The sequence below is a fragment of the Sapajus apella genome, unplaced genomic scaffold (genome assembly GCF_009761245.1).
Source record: "Sapajus apella isolate SASKATOON/1434 unplaced genomic scaffold, GSC_monkey_1.0 scaffold129, whole genome shotgun sequence".
NCBI classification, from domain to species: domain Eukaryota; kingdom Metazoa; phylum Chordata; class Mammalia; order Primates; family Cebidae; genus Sapajus; species Sapajus apella.
In genome coordinates this window covers 3,333,077-3,355,253 of record NW_022437069.1, presented here as the reverse complement: position 1 = coordinate 3,355,253, position 22,177 = coordinate 3,333,077, and the positions used below count along the sequence as shown (strand labels likewise).

At 40.7% G+C, this 22,177-nt stretch overlaps 1 protein-coding gene across 1 annotated transcript in view; it reads left to right on the top strand.

The window, feature by feature from the left end:
• The window catches only part of LOC116539496 (cytosolic carboxypeptidase 4-like), a 435,628-nt gene that overhangs the window by 54,869 nt on the left and 358,582 nt on the right, over positions 1 to 22,177 (top strand). Inside the window, exons 11-12 of the mRNA XM_032262484.1 lie at positions 2,112 to 2,256; positions 13,683 to 13,836. Coding sequence (XP_032118375.1) covers positions 2,112 to 2,256; positions 13,683 to 13,836 — 299 coding nt within the window. The remainder of the gene's footprint in view (positions 1 to 2,111; positions 2,257 to 13,682; positions 13,837 to 22,177) is intronic.

Genomic DNA, 22,177 nt, shown 5'->3' with positions numbered 1-22,177 from the left:
CATGGATCTTATTTTTTCTCTCTCTTTCTTGCTCTCTCCTGTTGTTGAATGTGATGAGGTTGAGTTTGCATAGGCTAAATGTGCTTGTGATGTGACTTTAGTGTATTAAATAGTGCAGTGGGGAACCTGAAAAGAAGGAAGGCCCATGCCGAATAAGACCACCCCTACTGGCCCTCAGGGATACCTATTATTCTTGAGTCAAGCTGCAGGCTCTGTCTCCACTGTTTGTAGGTGAAGAACTGGGGACAGTGAGGCACAAGGTGCCTGTTTCCGTCAGCCTTTACATTGATGAATATGTGCATATGTGTGTGTGCACTCACACATATATGCTTACAAGTGAGGCACTCTTCCATGCTTTGATTGGTTATTCCTGGCTCATTTTATTTCAATTGCTGTTTCCTGTAAAGAGGAGTAATTGACTAGCATTTTTTGTTCAGCAAGATGTAAACTGAGTGTATATTTACACGGAGCCTTTACAAGGGAAATCAGAAAGCAAAAATGAGGTAGAGCATATGTAACTTGCATGCTTTCTGAGCCACCATCTGCTTCTTTACATATTTTCTAATAACCAGAGTCATAGCTTTTGGAGAAACTTCAGAACTTTGGGGCAATCTGGAACAGTAGACCCAATTGGGCGTTGAGATTCACATCACACCATGTGGGAAGACACCCTTTTGAAATTTCTATTTCTGTAGGCACAAAGGAAACGGATTCTATGAATACAATGCCAAAAACCTGGGTGTGACGGCCACTTGGGGCTTACGTTGTTACGGGGTGCGCCCCTTTCCCTAGCGTGACCAAGATTCCAGGTTGCCGTGTTGACAGAAGCCGAGACAAGATAAAGGCAGCAGGCCATAATCAGTGCGTTACCAGCTTCCCTTAGCCCTGGTCCTTGTTGTATAAATTTTGAAAAGCCACAAAAGTGTGAGAAATAAAATAGTAGATTTCCTGTCTCTTTCTTCCATGCTTGCTTTTTGCTTAGGCTGGGAGTGGTGTGAAGGTAGCAAAAAGGCAGAAACCCATGTTTACCATGTGATAACCCATGTTTTTTATATTTCTCAAGAACACACAAGAATAATCACCTACTATTTCTTCCCTTCCCCTTCCCTTTCCCCCAATAAAACCAAAAGCACAACGGACTAGTAAGCCAGCGTTGTAAATGTTCAAAGGTGGAATTACATCTCTTGGTGTCCGGGGGTATTTTGCATTATAATGCAGCCTTGATGGTAACATTTCTCAGGAAAGCCTGCGCAGCTGTCTCAGCATCAGCTGGCAGCGTGTGGGGAAAATATTGCTCGGAATGGACTTTTGGGTGCAATTTTCTTTGATACGGTTCTCTGAAGTATCAAAATTGGTTCTTCATCTTTGATAAAGGAAAATGTGCACTCTCAAGCCTTAAGAAGCTGAGCCACATTTGAGGTGACAAATATATTCCTTTGGGAAGAAAGTATTGTACAGTAGAAAGAACAAAGCCTTTACAGCCAGAGAGACCTGGGTCTCAGTCCGGTATCTACCATTTAGCCTGGAGCCCTTTGGCAAATTAATTTTTTTAAGCTTTTGTTTCATCATCCTCCTGATAGGTTGCTGCGATAATAACATAAGATGACGTATGTCAAATGTTGATTTGGACCTCGATATATCATATGATTGCTCATAAATCTACTTGGCAGATGGAGGGGAAAGGAAGGAGGTGTACCCTATGTGGTCTGGGGAGAGACAGGGATCAGGGGAACCCAAATTTGGGTAATGAGGTTTTATGTCTGCAACGAAAACCCAGGAAAAACAGAACTGTTCACATTTTCCTCGATTTTCTAGCTCAATGACTGTATAGCCCTCATTTTCAGACAGAGCAAGGAAAGGCCTGTCACATATATGGCAGAATTGAGAGGCAGACAGGCCAGGCTCCACGTTGCTGAACTGACTCATGACCTGGCAGTCAATTCACTTGTACATTTCCCTTTTCTCAACCTCACCCACAGACATGTTTCAAGTGAAGGCCGTTGTGTGCATACAGTACATAGCACATGAAATTTACAGCACCTAGGACCCTAAGTGAGCCCGTACCGACTCCCACCTCTCCTTGATTTTCTTCTCTTTCCCTCTCTCTTTAGAAACCACTATCGCCAGAGTAGAGCTGCTGCAGGTGGAGCATCTGGAAAGTGCTACTACACCCTCACCTTTGCTGTCAGCTTCCCACACGATGAGGATGTCTGCTACCTGGCCTACCACTACCCCTATACCTACACAGCCCTCATGGTAACTGCCTGCTTACAGCGTCGCTCCAGCAGGACTGGAGGGGCTCTCCGAGGTTTTCCTGAGAACATTTAGGAGACCCTGACATCCTAATCGGGGGTGTAGAGGGGTGTAGGGAAACTATAGCCTTCCTAAGGGAGCCAGGCTGTGTTGTCACTGACTTGGTGGCTTACTATGTGTCCCATCTTCTTCCCTGGACAGAGCGCAAGGCTGGGCCTTGATCAGTGACATTCTGAAGGCCCGAGTGGTCTGCAAGCTGGGGCAGGACATGGGGACATTTCTTAAGAGACTATCTTTAAAAAGTCAAGCTAAGTATGAAGTAGGTTGGAGGTGTATGGGGAGTAAGACCATACAAGTAAGCCGAGATGCAAATCTGAAGAAAATTCAATGGTTCAGAGCAGGGGAGAAGGCAAGAAGGTAGAACTTGGGAAACTTAGGGGTCTGCATGCAAGCAGCCACGCCAGCATCTCCAGTGCTTCCGATGGCCGTGAGCTGGAGGCCGCTGGAAGGATCCAGGGTGGAAGAGAAAAGTTTGGCAATAAAACACTAGATCCTTGCAACAGAGAACCACAATCTTTTTTTATGAGGGAGTGCAGCAGAAGTCAGTGAGGGCTCACAGTTAGCGTTTCTGTCTTCCATAAGGCCCTGCAAAAAGTTCGCAAGACAATCGTGAGCAAATGGACTGCTTAAACCATGCAGTTTTCTGTCATTTGAAAAAGCTGGCAAACTATCCCTTACCACTAGCCATTTCATGGATATCCTGAGGATAAACGAGCTCCAGTATCTTCTATAAAGCACTTTCATCTTCAGTGTTCATGTAAAATGTTATTAGCATATTTATAATCATATGTGTGTATAGGAGTATCTATGTCACTTCGCCTGAAGGATGTGCGTTTTCATTTTAAGGCTGTGATAAGGAGTTGGAAAAGATAATAACCAAGGACATCTTTTCCTTCAAAAGGAATGTGCAGGTATAAATGGAAATTTTTCTCATAGAGAAGGCATATCTTGAACCACTTGGCTCACCGCTTCGTGAAAGTGCATCTGTCCTCTTCTCCGTCTGCTGTCTTGCCTAAAGAGAGATTTTTACTGTTTTCCAGATTGCAAAAGAGACACAACTAGTATTATTTGTGTATCACACTCAGAGAGCTCAAGAAGTTAATCCAAGTAATGTGCTTCACAAGCTAGGCTGTAACAAGCCACATTTGTTATAAAACATGTTTTGTTGCCTTTAGGGACACAGAACAGGCAAGATTCATGATTCCCTTCAACAGCTGTTTTTACGGTCTTGCCTGTGAAACACTGCACATGAAAAGCCTACTGTGGGCTGGGCACAGTGGCTCACTCCTGTAATCTTAGCACTTTGGGAGGGCAACGTGAGAGGATTGCTTGAGCCCAGAGTTCAAGACCAGTCTGGGCAGCATGGTGAAACCCCATCGATACAAAAAATACAAAAATTAGCCAGGCCTGGTGGTGTGTGGCTGTAGACCCAACTAGTTAGAAGGCTGAGATGGAGGATCACTTTAGCTCAGGAGGTTGAGGCTGCAGTGAGCCAGGATCGCACAACTGCATTCCCTCTTGGGCAACAGAGTGATACTCACAAAAACAAGACAAAAAAACAGAAAAGAAAAAAAAAAGTCAGGCCAGGCGCGGTGGCTCATGCCTGTAATCCCAGCACTTTGGGAGGCCGAGGAGGGCGGATCACAAGGTCAAGAGATCGAGACCATTCTTGCCATGATGAAACCCCGTCTCTACTAAAAATACAAAAATTAGCTGGGTGTGGTGGCACGCGCCTGTAGTCCCAGCTACTCGGGAGGCTGAGGCGGAAGAATCACTTGAACCCAGGAGGCAGAGGTTGCAGTGAGCCGAGATTGTGCCACTGTACTCCAGCCTGGTGACAGAGCAAGATTTTTTATAAAAAAAAAAAAAAAAGTCTACTAGGGAAGGGGATTCATTTTTAAATGTGTTTTGTGTCTGCCTTTCCCGTTGGGTAAAGGATCATGGATCTAGGACACTGTTCTTTTCACTTTTTAGAATATCTTGGACTCTGATAAGGTTCCTGATCTCTGATAAGGTTCCTGGTGGGCATTCGTCTAAAGCATTAGAATTCAAAGGGATTGGGGAAGTTGTCTAATTCACCCTTAACGTTTAAAGATGCAAAAACTGAGGCCAGAAGTCCCACCGTTAGCTAGCAGCCATCCAGGAACCGGATGTCGGCCTTTGAGGTCTATTCCGGTGGTCTTTCTACTTCACTGTAGAGAAGTGTAGAAGAAATTCAGAATTTCTGCTCTGGGGTCAGATCAGTGTCCTTGCTGGCTATGGCACTCATAAGCTACTAAAACATGCAATCCTGTTTTATGAGTACGTGTAGTCATCATTGTGTGATGATGCAGACATCTCTAATGGTTGAATTCAAATCTCCAACCCACAGTTTATATCTTTAATTCTGAGTGCGGTGGATGTAGTTCAGCTGAGGGATACTGTCTCTTTCCAAACATGGTCTAATTCTTACCCCAAGAGTCTCTGATGGATTCTTGCTAGGTGCCTACAGGCTGATTCAAATTGTGTAACCCTTTCAACCCAGCCTTGACTTGATGACACTTGGTTGTTTATCTCCTGCCTCTGGGCCTGGTTACCTTCTGGACACAGATTCAGATCAGAGCACAGGGTCTAAAGTTTGCAGTTGATAAATAACTCTAAGAGCCACCCAGTGTGGGTGGGGAGGGGGTCAATGAGGAGATGATTTCATCTTAAAAGGAAACAAAAACACGAAAAAGAGGACCCCTCTCTCCACCAGTCACGTAGTTTCACTGAGAGGGAAAGAGAGTCTTGTTAATTAATGCTTATTGGCTTGTTACTGTTAACATTAATAACTATTACTTTTCCTATTAATTACAATAAGCTATAACTGCTTATGACTTTTATTGTTAGTTGTAGCCTATTGACTATGAATGTCTTCCACCAGGGAAGTTTCTAGAGAGTTAATGAGAAAGTGGGAAAACTTATTTCTCCTAAATGAGCAAAACAGGGTTAGAAAGATAATTTGTGACTTGAAAGTGACAAATGTGTATTCTCAGTTTAAGGTTTTACGTTTCCAATAACTCATGGTCTTTGTCCTCTCTAGGCTTAAGACAATAATTGACTCTGTGACTTCTCTTAAAAAAACTCTTCCTCCCATCATGGACAGAAGGAGCACATTCTGTAATGCACACTAGTCATTTTTATTTTTGGACATGTCCTGAGGAGAAACAGTTTTTCTTCCAACAGATCAGTGATAAATTAAATGTGAATGATACCCCAAGGGCAGAATTAACTGTATGTTTGGGGGTCATGGTGAGGGGTAGAAAATACGTTTCCATGTGGAATTCATAATTTGCAAGTCTCTTATAATATGGATTACATTTAATAATTACAGACATTTTTATAGCGAAACACTTGTATGTTGGATGTTTTTCAACATGAATACACTTTAGAAACTTTCAAGATTGTATTATTCTCTTATAATAAGGGAATTAGTATTTGGTTCTTTCAAGTGGATATCTTCCAGATGCTTGCCAGCAAGTCTATTGGTAGTTGTTCATATTATAGTGTTAACATACAGCTAAAAGAAAGAAATACGCTATTGTAATTCTGAAGCATACAAAAAGAGCTCTATTTTAATCAGCTGTATCAAGTTATCTGTAATTGTAATGATTGTTAAAGTGTTAGCAATACTCGTTAAAGTATTAGAATTATGTTATAAATAGCCCCTAGGTAGCCAGTAGTATTGGTTGAAAATGGGACCCCAAGAGAGTTTCTGATGAATATTTTAGGAGGTAAAAAAATTGAAATCTCACTGAGAACTTATAACTGCATGAATTGACAAGACACACACACACAAAAAGTGGTCATGAATAGGGTCCAGGTATTGGGAGAGCTTGAGGATCTTAAAGAATAAGAGCAGAATTTTTACCAGACACATATACCCACTGTGTAAGATATGAATACTGTTATCTCCAGAGATGGTGGTGGCGGGGGGGGGAGTGTAAGAGAGAGAGACACGGAGAAAAGAAAGAAAGAAATGAATTAGAATGCCCCATGCACAAAATCTTATAAATGACTCAATAAATGAGTTTAAGAAGTGTCAAGTGGAAAATGTTGACACGTATATGCAGCAGATCAAAGACGCAATGAGCAGGTCATAAATCAACACTGTCATGTAATCCATAGACAGAGATCCATCCTTGTATGGGCCAAGCAAAAGACAGGCCTCAGTAAAGGTTCTTGATGTTGAGGAGGTGAACATGGAAAGCCATTCTGAGGAGCCAACATGTTCGTGAATGGTAAAGTCTTTGACCACAAGGACATCTGAATTCCAGGGTCTTGGGCAGAATGAAAGAAAGCTTTGAGGTCAGACAGGCCTGGATTTTAGTCTAGGTGTTGAGTTTCCTTGCTGTGTAGCCACGGGCAAGCTGTTTAACTTCTCCTAGCCTTGGTTTTCTCGTCTGTAACATTGGAAACAAAAAAGCAGCGACTACACAGGCTATTTTGAAGATTAAATAATTGCTATATGGAAAATTTTAGCAGTGTCTCTGTCTGGTAAGCAATATTAGATGGTAACCATTGAAGCATTTATTATTTTTTAAGATGATGTGTGATTATTTTCTCTCTTGGACTGATTGGAAGATGCCCATTCCATAATGTATACTAAAATTAACACTTTGTAAAAACAAATCCAGATGAAAGACCCCTCCTCCAAAATTACAAAGGCTAATGATGATTTTCTTAGGGTCTTTGATTACGATTGTTTTTTTTTCTTACTCTCTTTTCCAAATCATCATACTATGGCTTTGTTTATTGTTTATGGACAAGGAATATTAAAACGATCTTTTCTTTATAATTGGCAAATCTGTGAGCAGATATCTAGAGATTAATCTTTTTTCACATTTTTAAAGTTAAGTTCCTTTAACTTGGGGAGTATAATATCGGCAGACTGGGACTGTTTGAGAAAGCTCATCAGAACATCCCTGCAGCATGTTCTTGTGGCTTTTATTTAGCTTAAGGGTGTTATTTGTTCTTGTGGTAAGAAGTCTTTGATTCTCTGATGAGTGTATTTAAGTGACAACTGAGATCTAGGCAGTATACAAATAAAATAGGCCATCTCCTTAGGAATGGGCTTTCTTCTAAATTAGGGGAACAGAGAGTGCAGCCGTGTAGGGATGAACAATAGAAAATGAATGATTTTTGAGTACATAGTGCTTCACACTTTATCAGTAGCCATCAGCAGGTTACCCTGCTGAGGTCAAGGAAGTCTTTCATCGAAGTTTTAAGGGAGTAGTTGATAAAGGAAAGGGACACTGAGGACTCCTGTGGAGAGACACAGGATGAAGCTGCAGGCTAAGGTTATCAGCTTGGTATGTTCACAGACAGTATTTTCTTTTAAGAAGTCAGTCTCTCTGGGGGTTCCCACAATTGCCTTGAACTCATTCACGATTTCATAAAGAAACCCACCCTTGTGGCTTCCACAGGGCTGTAATTACAGTCAGTTGGCACATACATTCAGAGGTCCCACTTTTCTCGTCAATGATCCCCACAATATCCAGTTAGGCGTAACTTTTCTGGGCTTGAGGTGGGAGACCATTGTTAGAAGAACAGTACAAAAACATTTTTGCAAAAGGAAATCCAACAGAAATTTATATTTGGTTTACTTCTAGCAATCTTTTATATGACTGAAGCCAAAATAATCCCCTAAAAGTAGAAGTGTTAGTTACTTGCTGGACCTGGTGGCAGGTCCAACAGGAGGGAGATTTCACTGAGGGGTGCGGGGAGATTGATCTGTGAATTGCAGTTTACAGAAAATGAGTGATATGGTTTGGCTGAGTCCCCACCCAAATCTCATCTTGAATTGTAGCTCCCATAATTCTCATGTGTCATGGGAGGGACCCAGTGGGAGGTAATTGAGTCATGGGGACAGGTCTTTCCGATGCTACTCTCGTGATAGTGAATGATTTTTGTGAGATCTGATGGTTTTATAAAGGGGAGTTCCCTTGCACACGTTGTCTTGCCTGCTGCCATGTAAGACTTGTCTTTGCTCTTCTTTTACCTTCCACCCTGATTGTGAGGCCTTCCCAACCATATGGAACTGTGAATCCATTAAACTTCTTTCCTTTACAAATTACCCAGTCTCAGGTCTGCCTTTATTAGCAGCATGAGAATGCACTAATGCAGTGAGCTTAAGCTAAAAGATTATTAGGCATTTGTTGATTTGTAATGTCATTTTGAAAAATGTAATAATAAATTAAAAGAGAACCCATGAGAGAAGAAGACTTTGAGGCTTTGCCTTCTTCCACATTTGCTGCCTGGGAACCTGTCCAGTGACACTATTTTGAAGGACAGTGCCCTAAGATACCTTTTTGACTTTTTTCCTCTCATAGCTGATAGTGCTTGGTGACTTCTATAGACCAACCTTCTGCCTAACCTGTTTCTCCATAACAGATTTATAAAATCTAGATTTTATTATTTTTTTAAAGTTCGGTATCAGGCACCAAAGAGCTACAGCTTAATTGTAACATCACAGAATGACGATTACTGCTTTTTGTTTTTCATGTATTTGTTCCCCCCTTTTCCCTTTTCTTTTTCTTTTTCTTTTTTTTTTTTACAGGTTGTGTTTATTATTTATTTTTAATTTATTTTAAAAAGTTTTATTTCATTTTTAATTGACAAATAGTATTTGCTTACATTTATATGGTACATGTATATGTTACAGATTGATCAAACCAGATTAATAAACATATCTATCACCTCACATGTTTATCATTTCTTTGTGGTGAGAACACTTAAAATTACTCTTTTAGTGATTTTGAAATAATTCAGTGTGTTATTATGAGCTACGATGACTACACTATGTAATAGATCACCAGACCTTATTCCTCTTGTCTAATTGAAATGTTGTACCCTTTCACCAACATCTCTCCGTTCCTCCCCCTTGTTCCCACTCCTCCAGGCCCTGGTCACCACCATTCCCCTCTCTACTTCTGTGAGTTTGACTTTTTTAGATTCCATGTGTAGTGAGATCACGTGATGTATTTGTCTCTCTGTGCCCAGCATTTCACTTGGTGTATGTCCTTCAGGCTCATCCATGTTGTTTCAAAGGACAGAATTTCCTGCTTTTGCTTTTTGAGGCTGAACAGTATACCATTGTGTATGTATGTACATATGTATGTGTGTATGTATATGTATATCTCCATATATATATCTTCATCGATGGGCACTGTGGTTGTTTCCGTAGCTTGGCTCTTGTGAATAATGCTGCACAGAACATAGGGGTGTAGACAGACATGTCTTTGATGTACTGATTTCAATCCCTTTGGATATATATCTAGAAGTGAGATAGGTGGATTATGTGGTAATTCTATTTTTGGTTTTTTGAAGAAACGTCATACTGTTTTCCAAAATAGCTGCACTGATTTGCATTCCCACCAACGGTGTTCAGGGTTCCAGATCCTCACTAGCACTTGCTATCATTCATCTTTTTGATGATAGCCAATCTAACAAGTATGAAGTGGTATCTCATTGTGGTTTTATTTTGCATGTCTCTGATGATTAGAGATATTGAGCATTTTTTAATGTACCTGTTGGTCATTTGTATGTCTTCTTTTCAGAAATGCCTGTTCAGGTCATTTACCCATTTTTATAGGGTTGTTTCTTTTCTTGTTACTGAGTAATTTGAGTTCCTTTCATATTTTGGATATTAGCCTTTTATCTGATGTATGATTTGCAAATATTTTCTCCCAATTTGTGGGTTGTCTCTTTGCTCTGTAAGTTGTTTCCTTTGCTCTGCAGAAGCTTTTTAGTTTGGTGAAATCCTATTGTCTATTTTTGCTTTCTTTTTCTGTGCTCTTGGGGTCGTATCTAAGAAATCACTGCCCAGACTAATGTCATGAAGCGTTTTACCTTATGTTTTCATCTCGTAGAATTACAGTTTCTGGTCTTATGCTTTGGTCTTTAATCCATTTTGAGTTGATTCTTATGTAAGGGGGTAATTCTTATTCTTCTGCATGTGGATATTCAGTTTTCCCAACAGCATTTATTGAAGAAACTGTTCTTTCCCCACTGCGTGTTCTTGGTACCTCTATAAAAAATTAATTGACTGAGTTTATGTTTAGGCTTTTATTGAGAAAGCTTCACCACTGGCAAGGACCCATGTGACCATAATAAAATGTGAAACAAATAGATTTAGAGAGAAAGAGAGAGAGAGAGAGAGAGCGCACGAGAGCACAAGCTGATAGAAATAATTCAGCCAGACAGTGTTTCCCAACACATATTCTGTAGCACTTCAGTCTCTTGAGATGTTTAGAGAAAAAAGTTTAATGGTCATCTAAATTTATGAAGCACTTGTGCTAGTTTTTCTCCTAACAGTTCACAATGCATATTGAAATATTAAAGAATCTGAGAAATCGTGCATTCATGGAAATATTTTCATTTTCTTTAACTCAACATTTTCTAAGCACTTTGGCTATGAATTTCCTGCCTCCTCCACCTCCCTGTTCACACCCTAGCACTTACTAACATAGTACGGGATCTATTTTGGGAAATGTTGCAACCAAGTTTCCCTTTCTGGTTTTAGAGCCTTGGAATCTTGATAGTAATTGTGAGGCAGATTTCATTTTGTCTAGATTTCGATAATAAATAATACTGAGAGCAACTTTCTTTCAAATGTTTATTAAAATGTTAAAAATAATTTGTGATCACAGAGACTATAATTTGAATCCAGCACAATCCATACTTTCAGGTTTTTTTTTTTGTTGTTGTTGTTGTTGTTTTTTTGAATAGCATTTCACTCTCGTTGCCCAGGCTGGAGTGCTATGGCATGATCTCGGTTCACTGCAACCTCTGCCCTGGGTTTAAGCGATTCTCCTGCCTCAGCCTCCTGAGTAGCTGGGACTACAGGCATGTTCCACCATGCCTGGCTAATTTGTTGTATTTTTAGTAGAGATGAGGTTTCACTGTGTTAGCCAGGATGGTCTTGATCTCCTGACCTCGTGATCTGTCTGCCTTGGCCTCCCAAAGTGCTGAGATTACCACCACCCAGGCGTAAGCTACCGCGCCCAGCCATATCCATACCTTCTTAACTATGGAGCTAGAATTTTCCTTTTCCAGGATGACTTAGAAACATGACTGATATTATGATGGAGACATTTCCATTCTTGTTCTGTGCCATCTCTCCTGGGATACACAGGTGTCTACTTATATCAGGGCTTTAGTTAATAATTTAATATTGATTTTTTTTAACCTATGAAATTTTTTTCCAGTGAGCTCCTTTTAAGAGAGTATTTTCTATTCTCTAGTGGTTAGTTTATTTTTGCTGTTTTGAAAATCATTTTTACTTAAGTCTAATTTCATTTAATTGTCAGGAAATATTATTTGTATAATTTCTGCTTTCTTTGGGGGAAATTTAATGAGTTTTCAATAGCCTCATATATGATTGATTATTGCTGCAGTTCCATGGATATTTGAGAAAAAACTGAGAAATATTCTCTGGAAAACCAAAGTTTGACATATGTCTGCAAAAACAATGTAGTTCAAATAGCCTATATTATTATTTTTATGTAGTTGGTTTATTCAAGACCGAGGTGCAATCTTAAAATCCTCCCACTCCGAGAACACTTTTTTTCTCTTTCTGCCATTTTGTTATGTATTCCAACCCCATATTATTTGATTGTTGAGATTTATGAGTTTTATATGTTCATTGTGAATTGTGCCCTTTATCAAAATAAGATTTTAAAATCCCATTTAATGCACTCGACCCTGAATATGGCGTCGTTGTATATTACTGTTACCATGCCTGCCTTAATTTATGTTTGCTTATGCTTTTAGTTTTAATATTTCTCCTTTAAAATGTTTGAACAGAGGCAAACAAAATAAAGAGATAATTTAAGGCCATTTCTCATACACATAACTTTTTTCCTTTCTCTGTCTTTAGAAGTCCCTCTTATATACAGCAAGCAGTGGGATTTTAAAAAAGTAATTCATAAGTTTTTTTGTTTCATTTACCTAGCAGGCTAGTTTTTTGTCAAGAAACAAGGTGGCTGGTTTCTCCTTGTCCCTCTTAATACCTGCTTGATTCTGGAAAAAACTTTAAATATCAAGCTGGGAGGATAATTTTTGGGCAGTGGTGTTCTTGTCCTGCAAAGGGGCAGTGTTTCCCTGTCTGGCTACTGAAGTATCCACTGTTGGAATGCAGTGTGGGTGGGGAAAGTCTCTTTATGACTAGTGCCCCTGTTTTGATTAGAGAAAATTTCCTCGATTCTTAAAGCTTGTTAATGAGGGGCCAGATGTGGTGGCTCATGCCTGTATTCCCAGCACTTTGGGAGGTCAAGGGATGGGGGAGCAGATCACCTGAGGTCAGAAGTTCGAGACCAGCCTGGCCAACCTGGCGAAACGCTGTCTCTACTAAAAATACAAAAATTAACTGGGTATGGTGGTAGACGCCTGTAATCCCTGCTACTTGGGAGGCTGAGACAGGAGAATCACTTGAAGCTGGAAGGCAGAGGTTGCAGTGAGCCGGGATTGTGCCACTGCACTCCAGCCTGGGCGACAGAGTAAGACTCCATGTCAAAAAAAAAAAAAAAAAAAGATTGTTAACCAGATGTCCTAATTTCAGTGACTATTCCATTTTTGTATTGAGTTTTTTTTTTTTTTAAGTGAGTATTGAAATGGGGCAGTATGGTAGGAAAAATTGATTGCTATTTGTTAGTTCTTTTAGCTTAGCAGTCCACGTGGATTAATCACATCTATGAGTTTTTCAGTATGCTCACAATTCTCCCTCTTACTTGGTTCTGTGATAATACGTGCTGTTGAAGTTTTCTGTCTCATTCTTCCCAGTGATCTGGGCGTGTTCTATTTTCATGATAGCCACATTTTAAAAAAAATTTTCACCAAAGCATGATTAGATTTGTTTCTTTCCTTTTCACATTGACTGATTTTTTTTTATTTGTACAAATTTATGGGTACACGTGACGTTTTGTTACATGCATAGATTGAGCAGAGGTCAAGCCAGTGCTTTTAGGATCCATCACCCAAATAACGTACATTGTACCCGTTAACACATTTCTCATGATCCTCCCCACCCCATCCCCTGACGCTTCTGAGTCTCCATTATCTGTCATTTCCTTGCATGCCACAGTGATAGGAAGAGGGCTTCATGCCCCTGCCCTCCTCCCTCTTGCTTTATTCCAAAACATTCAAGAATGATGCTTCCTGCTCGGTCTCACTGAGCTTCTCCTAGACCGTAGAAATAGCCCCGTTTTAATCACTCAATGCTCAATACATAAAAGGTGGATTAAATTAACAACAATATTTCTACACTGTATGTAAGCTGTCATTGTTTTCTGTTATTGTTGTTATAAAAAATGTTAATAATTTACACGCCTACTTTATTTCTGCTCCAGACTCATCTTGACATTCTGGAAAAGAGTGTCAACCTCAAGGAGGTCTACTTCCGGCAGGATGTTCTCTGCCAGACGCTGGGAGGGAATTCGTGTCCCTTGGTGACCATCACGGCCATGCCCGAGTCCAACAGCAATGAGCATCTAGAGCAGTTCCGTGAGTAAAGTGGGATCCTCTTTGTTGGAAGATTTGTCTAAGTGTGTCCTTTATAGTCTTGGAAGCATTCTGTCTCTTTTAGAAAAGGTCCATAAAGGGTCGGAAACTGTCTGTCTTTGTAGAAATACATCCCCACCTCTTCTTGGTGTGACACAAAGGTTAAACACTAATGTTGCTCTGTTGTGAAAGGAAGAGAAAATGAATTCAAACTGTCAGAGAGATGAAATGACAGTTTGCTAATGATGGTCACTTCCTCTCTTAAAACGGAACCAGGACTGAATCACATTTTCCAGCTTCTAATCCAGGGACTTTGCTCACTGTGCTCACTGCTGTTATGTGACTCTCAGTCAGTCAAAGTTTGGAAAGGAAGCAAGTACAGTTTTTGAACCCTGGCTCAAGAATCCCCTTGATAACCTGAATACCATTTGCATCTGAAGGGCTGGAGATGTGGGGCAGGCTCTAGCTAAGAACTCTGAAACTAAGTCAAAACCAAACTCATGCACACACCCACAGACACACACAAATATACACATAATGGACACATACACGAACACACAGACACGCATAGACGCAGACATATACACACACATATATACATACACAAACACACAGACACATAGACACACACACACACACACACGTCTTTAAATGTTAGGATCCTGTCCCTAAGTGCATAGGTGTGACTGACCTGTTACCAACTAGCTTTTGAAAATGGCCTCTGACATAGTTTCAGACCTTAGGTAGGCAAAAAAAATAAAAAAACCCCAAAGAATGAGGAATGTTTTGCAATACAGAGAAGCTTTGGAGATTAAAGAAGAGACTGGGGACCCGAAGATACAGCCTTCTCTGATGAAGATACAGATTTCCCCGATGATTATCCAGCCTTACCTGATGCAGGGCTAGCCTCATTCAGGTGACTCTTTGGTGGATGGGAATTGTATTTTCTCACACCCCATCAGCATCTGACAATGGATGCTTAACAACCTGGCCAATCAACAACCAATTGCTCCATCTGGATTAATGAGGCCCTAAAACGCTTTAATGAATAATAAGGGATTTTCCAAAAATTCTCTGCTGTGTCTTATGCATTTAAGAGCAATTTCTGTCATAGTCAGAGAGTCCTTCCCTGGCAGATGAGTGGTGCTTGGGAGCTGGAGACAGTAATCCTCCCAGGGCAACTTTCACTGAACAACTATTTATTTAAGAAAGTGGATGTGTGTAAGGCTCAGCTTCTCTTTCTAAAAAAGAGGTGAACAGAACTCCGACGTATTATTATGACATAGAAGTGCCTCCGTTTTTGCAGTTTTGTTTGTGCTGACACTGGAACTTTTGCTGCTATTATAAATATGGAGAGTATTCTTACTTTAAGAAGAGGACTTGAAACATGCAAAGGCCCTTCAGTAATTTGGTACTCCAACAAATAGTTCCGTTAAAAAAAGAGAGAAAAGATCTCTTAGTACACCCTTATATGAATCAAAAGAGGCTGGTTTCTGCTTGCCCTGTAAGATGGGGTATAGTAAGTGTACACTTTTGTGATCAGAACAGTTTTTTTTTTCTTTTAAACATGAGCTAACATTTCCAAGGTTCGTCTCAAGAAGTATCAGATGAATGCTGTGCATTTTCTTTTTGTCACTTGCCAATGACCGTCATTGCGCTAGAGTCTGAGGAAACCAGGGGTCTGACCTAGGTGAAGGGGCAAGTTAGGGCCATCTTCATAAGTGTGTCACCTATACATTTGCACAGGTCTTCTGCTTAGAAGGGCCATACACTCTGCTTAATGCTCTTCTGTCACTCTCTTGAAATTCTTCATAAAATTTTAAACAAGGAGCCCTGCCTTTCCATTTTTCACTGGGCCCTGCAAGTTACATAGCTGGTCCCAGATATGGCTTCATTCTTGGAGCCATAACTTCCTCTCTTCCTCATTCTGTATGCAAATTATTAGATACTGGCTTAGTTGTTAAAGCATTCATGCTAAATTGACCACAAATAAGTGTATTACTATCTTCTTGCTCACAACGAATTTTATTTTCCTTTCCTAACCCAGTGGAAGCATTTTCATGGTAGATGTTTCAGATACTGTGGCAGGCAGGGAGAGAGAGAAGATTCTTTCTGCCTGAATGCCTTTCTTCAGACCCATCAGATAGCGGCACAGAGCTGAGATTCATGACACTGTGATATTGTGCCAGAATTGCTAGCCTTTGCTTACCGGTAATAACTAAAATAAGGATAACTAAGATCTGTGTGTAAACAAATGCTTATCTTGACTTCTGTAAACCACTGAAGTAACAAACAGAATGACAAAAGTCCCCTGGCCCTTGGAATGTCCGGAGACCCCCACCCTCGTCTCCGCCCAGGAGGTGAATCACAGAATCCCCTGGCCCTTGGAACGTCTGAAGCCTTTTCATCCCCATCCCCGCTCCTCACCCCCACTCCCAAGGTGGTTTTTCGGGTATAAAAAGTCTTGGCACCCTCCTTTCGACGCCACAGGTTGGAGAGACGTGAGTCCTCTGTGGTCGCCGGCATAATAAATGACCCTGCAATCTGGCATGCTTTTGTCTTGGTGCTAACTTTCTATGCTCGGTCCAGTACAACAACATGAGCCACAGTGCTGGGGCACAGTTTCAACAGGACTACATAACAAAGAAGTGTATGGGGTAGGTTACAAGCGTATATGAATATATCAACACATGCCATTGCTGTGTTTCTAAAAGAAAAAAAAAACCCAGCCCAGTATAAACATTACCTACCCTTCAAAGTGCAACTAACCGTGCCTGTAAATCAGAAATGGAACTACTTAATTTCCTTTCAACTACAAATGTCATGTATTGATTTAGAAGGAGGAAACAGCAAATGAGCCTGCAACTCAAGATTCTCTTGCCTCCAGGCTTCCCTTCAGGTGAGATTAAATTGTTTTACCTGCTTCCTGCCTCTCAGGGGCTAGGGAAGCTTCAGTGTGGGGTTGTATTTGGCTGTAATTTAGCTAGTTTCTGCTTCCGTGGCTGCAACTCACCCCTCATAAGGAGCAATGAGTGGAAAGAAAGGTTCTCTCTCCACCGTGTGGGATTATTACTTGAGTCTTTCTTTAGAAACCCAGGAAATAGGACCATGTCTATGGAACCATGGGGGAGCTCCACTCTTATGGCTGGTTCCCCTGATGATCTGGTCTGAAGTCCTGGACCTGAAGATTATTGAGGACAACTTATTGATTACTTTTAGTTCCTCCCAGGGTCTGAGCTTCAGAGAGTCTTCCAAAAGCGTTTATTTGGTTTGATTTATTTTTCAAAAGCATTTTATTTTATTTATTTATTTTTTTTGAGACGGAGTTTCGTTCTTGTTACCCAGGCTGGAGTGCAATGGTGCGATCTCGGCTCACCGCAGCCTCTGCCTCCTGGGTTCAGGCAATTCTCCTGCCTCAACCTCCCGAGCAGCTGGGACTACAGGCACGTGCCACCATGCCCCGCTAATATTTTGTATTTTTAGTAGAGACGGGGTTTCACCATGTTGACCAGGATGGTCTCGATCTCTTGACCTCGTGATCCAACCGCCTCGGCCTCCCAAAGTGCTGGGATTACAGGCGTGAGCCACCACACCCGGCCCAAAAGCATTTTATTTTTAAAAAGTTATTTTCCTGGAAACATTTAGCCTTCCTTTCTTGGTAATATATTTTCAGTTGAGTCGTCACCAGATTTGCCAGCTGTATACTTTATCACTATTTGGACAATCGAGGACAGTGCCTTCTTGAAATGATCCCAATAATGAAGACTTACTACTTTACGCCTTGATATTTGAGCCCTCAGAGTCAAACTGCTGCCAGGTCTTCAAGAGCAAAGTCACTCTCTGCCCTTTTCAGTGGGACAGTGAAAAGGGAAGTTTTCTGGGAGATTGTCACTGACGCCATTATGGAAGAGGGGGCCTTAAGGAGAAATTGATGATAGCGGGGAAGCTTTCTTTATAAAAGGATCGAGAACTTAATCTAGCATAAGGGACTGTTAGTGGTGAATGAGGCACTGGGCAGCTAGGAAGTCCAGGCACTTCCTAACTGGCCAATGCCTCATTCACCACTAAGGTAGGTACTTCCTAACTAGTAGGATTTGGGATGTGAAAGGAACCCAGGCAGGGCATTTGGGTTTTGCACAGGAGAACGGGAGCGAGGAGAAATACACAGACTCCAAGAAAATGCAACAGGGGGCTCCAACAGGCTGGAGCAGAAAATAACCCATAAGCAGATTGGGGATAGGCTTGGTAGGCACAATCAATCCAGGAAATTCTTTTCAGTGCCTTCTGAGCCTAGTCTCCATTGGTTAATGGTGGTCTGGCATAGTTGTACTTAGCCTACTTAAATCCTTTAACACATTATATGTTAACAGGTACTTTGATTAGCAAACCCTTTATATATGCAACTTCCAGGTAGATTTGAGAAGTTTTCTATCTTTAGTTTATATACTCTTCCAGAATAGGATATATGTGGATGGGTGGTGTGGTATCTCCTTTCTTGAATTTGAGCTGAGAGAAGATGCTGAATTTAAGCAGAACTAAAGAGCAATTCAGAATAAAGAGTCTTGGGGGTTCGTTATTTATCTAAACCCAGAAAGAATAACGGCTCTATCTTTTCCCAGATTCAAAAATTTCCCAAAAACCATGCCTGCTTTCTGTTTATTTTCACACAGATTGAGTTGCCTTTGTGTGGAAATTACTCTTTCTCATTAACTCTTGGCTTTTTTATACTTGTTGTCTTATTTCCATTTTGCAGTTGGGGCCCATCAAACATGTTCCCAGATATCCCTCTTTAGGCTTTGGTTTAAATCAGAACGCACTGCTTAATGAAGTCCGCTATCATTTTGTTGACTTTTCCATTTTCTCCACACTTCTCTCACACTCTCACATTCTAAATTACCATTTTAGCCTGGAGAAAGTTGAGTCCCATTTTACTTTGGAGCGCTACCTCTCTGATAGATGCTTCATTTTTCTTAGAAACTTTATTGCCAAGTTGGACATCTCTACATTCAGACCCTATGACAACATTGTCTTGATAGTCCTGACGAATGATCTGAGAGAAGGAACAAATTTATGGGAATATTCTGAGAGAAAATGTCTTTATCCTATTAGAAACTCTCATTCTTTAAATGAATAGTCACTTACTGATTCACTGACTGGTGACAAGAAACAGCAAAGGTGCCTGGGAGGGGGTGGGTGTGCTATTTTTGCAATCTGAGACACCTCCACCCTGCATTTATTATAGCCTAAAAGAGCGGAGCATAACCTTTATCTGTCTCTGGAGGTGAGATAATCTCACTCCGCTGCAGTCTCCTATGGCTCACACATTCTCCTTTCCAGGGGGCCTGAGGTGCGGGAAAGCAGGAGGCTGCATTTGCAGTTGTGAAAGAATACCTTTCTTTTTAAAATATTCTTACAAAAGCAATGTTCTATTCAGCCTGCCATTATGCTAAAAGCTTTCCCTTGGAAGACAATAGCTACTCTCAGAAAAAAGATTTACATGGGGTCCCGAGGGTGTAATGAGCTACCACGCAGCACCTGCCTCGGGTTGGGAGTTGTCACTGGTAAGTGTTTTTAAATTAGAAAGGAGTGGAAAAATACGCACTTACAGAATTCCCCCTTTGGCTTCTTTGCAAATCATTTTCCACTCTCTCTGGCCTTTGTTTCTTCCTGAGTCTCCTGATCAGGTGCGAAGAAAAGAGCTTTCCATTGGGAAGAGCTGGAAGTGACAACAGTGGTTGGTCTCAGGAAAACAGAAACTCAGGTGAACTGCAAAACGCTCACTCTGGATGTTTCTGTTTTTGTACCTCCCAGAGGCATATGGGACAACTATCACTATGGAATTACTGAATTTTAGAGCTTAACAATCCAGGAAGACTTATCGGGTCCAGATTTCTCAATTGCTGATGAGAGATTGGGCTGAGGGACATGAGCTGAACTGTCTAGGTAACCTATCTAGTTGGTGGTGGCAGAGGCAGTTCTAGACCTGAGCCTCTGGTCTCCATCTCTTGGCAATCTTTTTTTTTTTTTTTTCTGGAAAGTGATGCTTTTGACAAATAGTAGAGCTAAAAAAAACTAACTGCAAGAGCATAATGACTTCTCTCCATAGAAATCTTTAATAAAAGGAATTAGAGAAACTGAACTGTGCCCTCTTCTTGCCTTGGGATTTCCATCTCTTCAGGGAAACAGGGTTAAAGATATTAGGAATACATAGATAAGTAGTACTTAGTCTTTGTCATTGAGGTACTCATAGTCTACAGGGCATGTGTGTGTGTGTATGTGTGTAATGTTAAACAGGTTATTATAATACAGAAAGTTTTATCAGAACCGGGGTGAAACTAAGTTCAGAGGAAGCACAGAAAAGAGAGGATGTGTCTGCATGGTAAAATCAAAGGGAGACTTTTACCCACCATGGTCCCCTGTGTAAATTCCACGTGACTGGTGATCTTGTACTGACACAGCTTTGCGTTGAAAGAAAGCTCAGTTGGCAATCCAAAAACTATTTGAAGAACAGTTTGACTCTTTCTTGAGAATTCATGAAAAGTAAAATACATAAAACACATCAAAACCCTCTTAAATTTGTTCTTCCTCATTTTTCTCACTGTCGTTGATGCGCCCGCACGTAAATGGCGACTCAGCACAATCCTGCACTCCTCAGACACAAACCCTCAAGCCATATGACATCTAGATTGGTTAAGTACCTCCTTTCTGCTTTCCACTTTGGCCTGGTCACTCTAATAATAAGAATATAGGAATCCTTCCTCCTTCCAAGGCTGGTTGAAAGTGATGTGAAAGATTGTAAAACCTTAAAGGTATTTAAATAGCTTGGCTTACACCCTATCATGTAAATATTTTACTCTTCTAGAGTTTTACATGATATCATCTGGTCCTCGTAATTACCTTATGAATTAAGAAAGACAGTAATTGTTACAACTATTTTATGGATGATAAAATTGAGATTCAGTGTAAATGTCATTGATTTACACTTGAAGTCAGACTGCTATATGCAGAGAAATGGGGGAAGTGTCTTTTCAAGAAGAAACATGGCATATGCAGAAGCAATGAGACCTGGACATGGAGCTTTGAAAATCTCAGGGTGGCTGGGTGTGGTGGTTCATGCCTGTAATCCCAGCACTTTGGGAGGCTGAGGTAGACGGATCATTTGAGGTCAGGAGTTCAAGACCAGCCTGGACGACATGGCGAAACCCTGTCTCTACTAAAAAATTCCAAAAAAAAAAAAAAAGAAAAAGAAAAAGAAAAAGCCAGGTTGGTGGTGCATGCCTATAATCCCAGCTACTCAGGAGGCTGAGGTAGGAGAATTCCTTGAACTCAGGTAGTGGAGCTTACAGTGAGCCGAGATCATGCCACTACACTTCAGCCTGGACGACAGAATGAGACCCTGTCTCAAAAAAAAAAAAAAAAAAAAAAAAAAAGGAAAAGGAAAAAAGAAACCTCAGGGTGCCAGGACTACAGAATTGTGGATTGAGTATGGGGACAGCAGATAAAGTGGGAAAAGTGAGTTGGACTAAATGATAGGTGGCCTTCTATTTCATGTTAAAAGTTTTTATTGAAGGCAATGATGAGCTATTCGGATGTTATTTAAAGCTGAGAAATGACAAGATCAGATGTGTCTTGGAGGAAAGTTTTGTGGCAGTAATGCAGAAGAAAGTCTAGGATAGGGATAGAGGTGTCATGGAGTCCAGCACACAGGAACTCTAAAGCATTTATGTCTTAGTTTTACTGGGGTTCAAATATTGGCTCTGCCACTTGTTAGCTTTATGACCTTGGAAAACATACTTAAACACTTTGAGCCATGGTTTCCTCATACGTAAGTTGTGGATAATAGTACTTATATGCTATTCATAGAGCAATTAGGAGATTGTAAAGGGCATAGAAGGGTGCCTCCCACACAGTGAGTGTTCAAGGAACGCTAGCAATTTTTGGTCAACTATGTGGGTGATGAGGTTTCAAAGGAAGATAGGTGTAGGGAAATGGGCAGCACGGGCCTAAATTCAAGAGCTATGTCTCAGAAGTGAGAGGCACTTGGTGACTGGCTGAGAGCAGGGGTGAAGGGTAAGGAGTTGAAATGTTAATATTTCCACTTTCGTTGGTAAGTGGATAGTTGAATGCCAACAAAAGAATATACGAAAAAGGTAAGTCTGCAGGGGGAGGATAATGAGTTTGGTTTTGGAAATACACATTTTCAGAGGACTGAAACTTGTATAAGAACTAAGGCTAAACATAATTATAAAGCAATATGTTACAAAATGTAATGTATTTTAGAGAGAAATAAAACAAATTTTGTACTACCTGACAGATTTTCTCAATTAGCAAGGATATCAGAGTT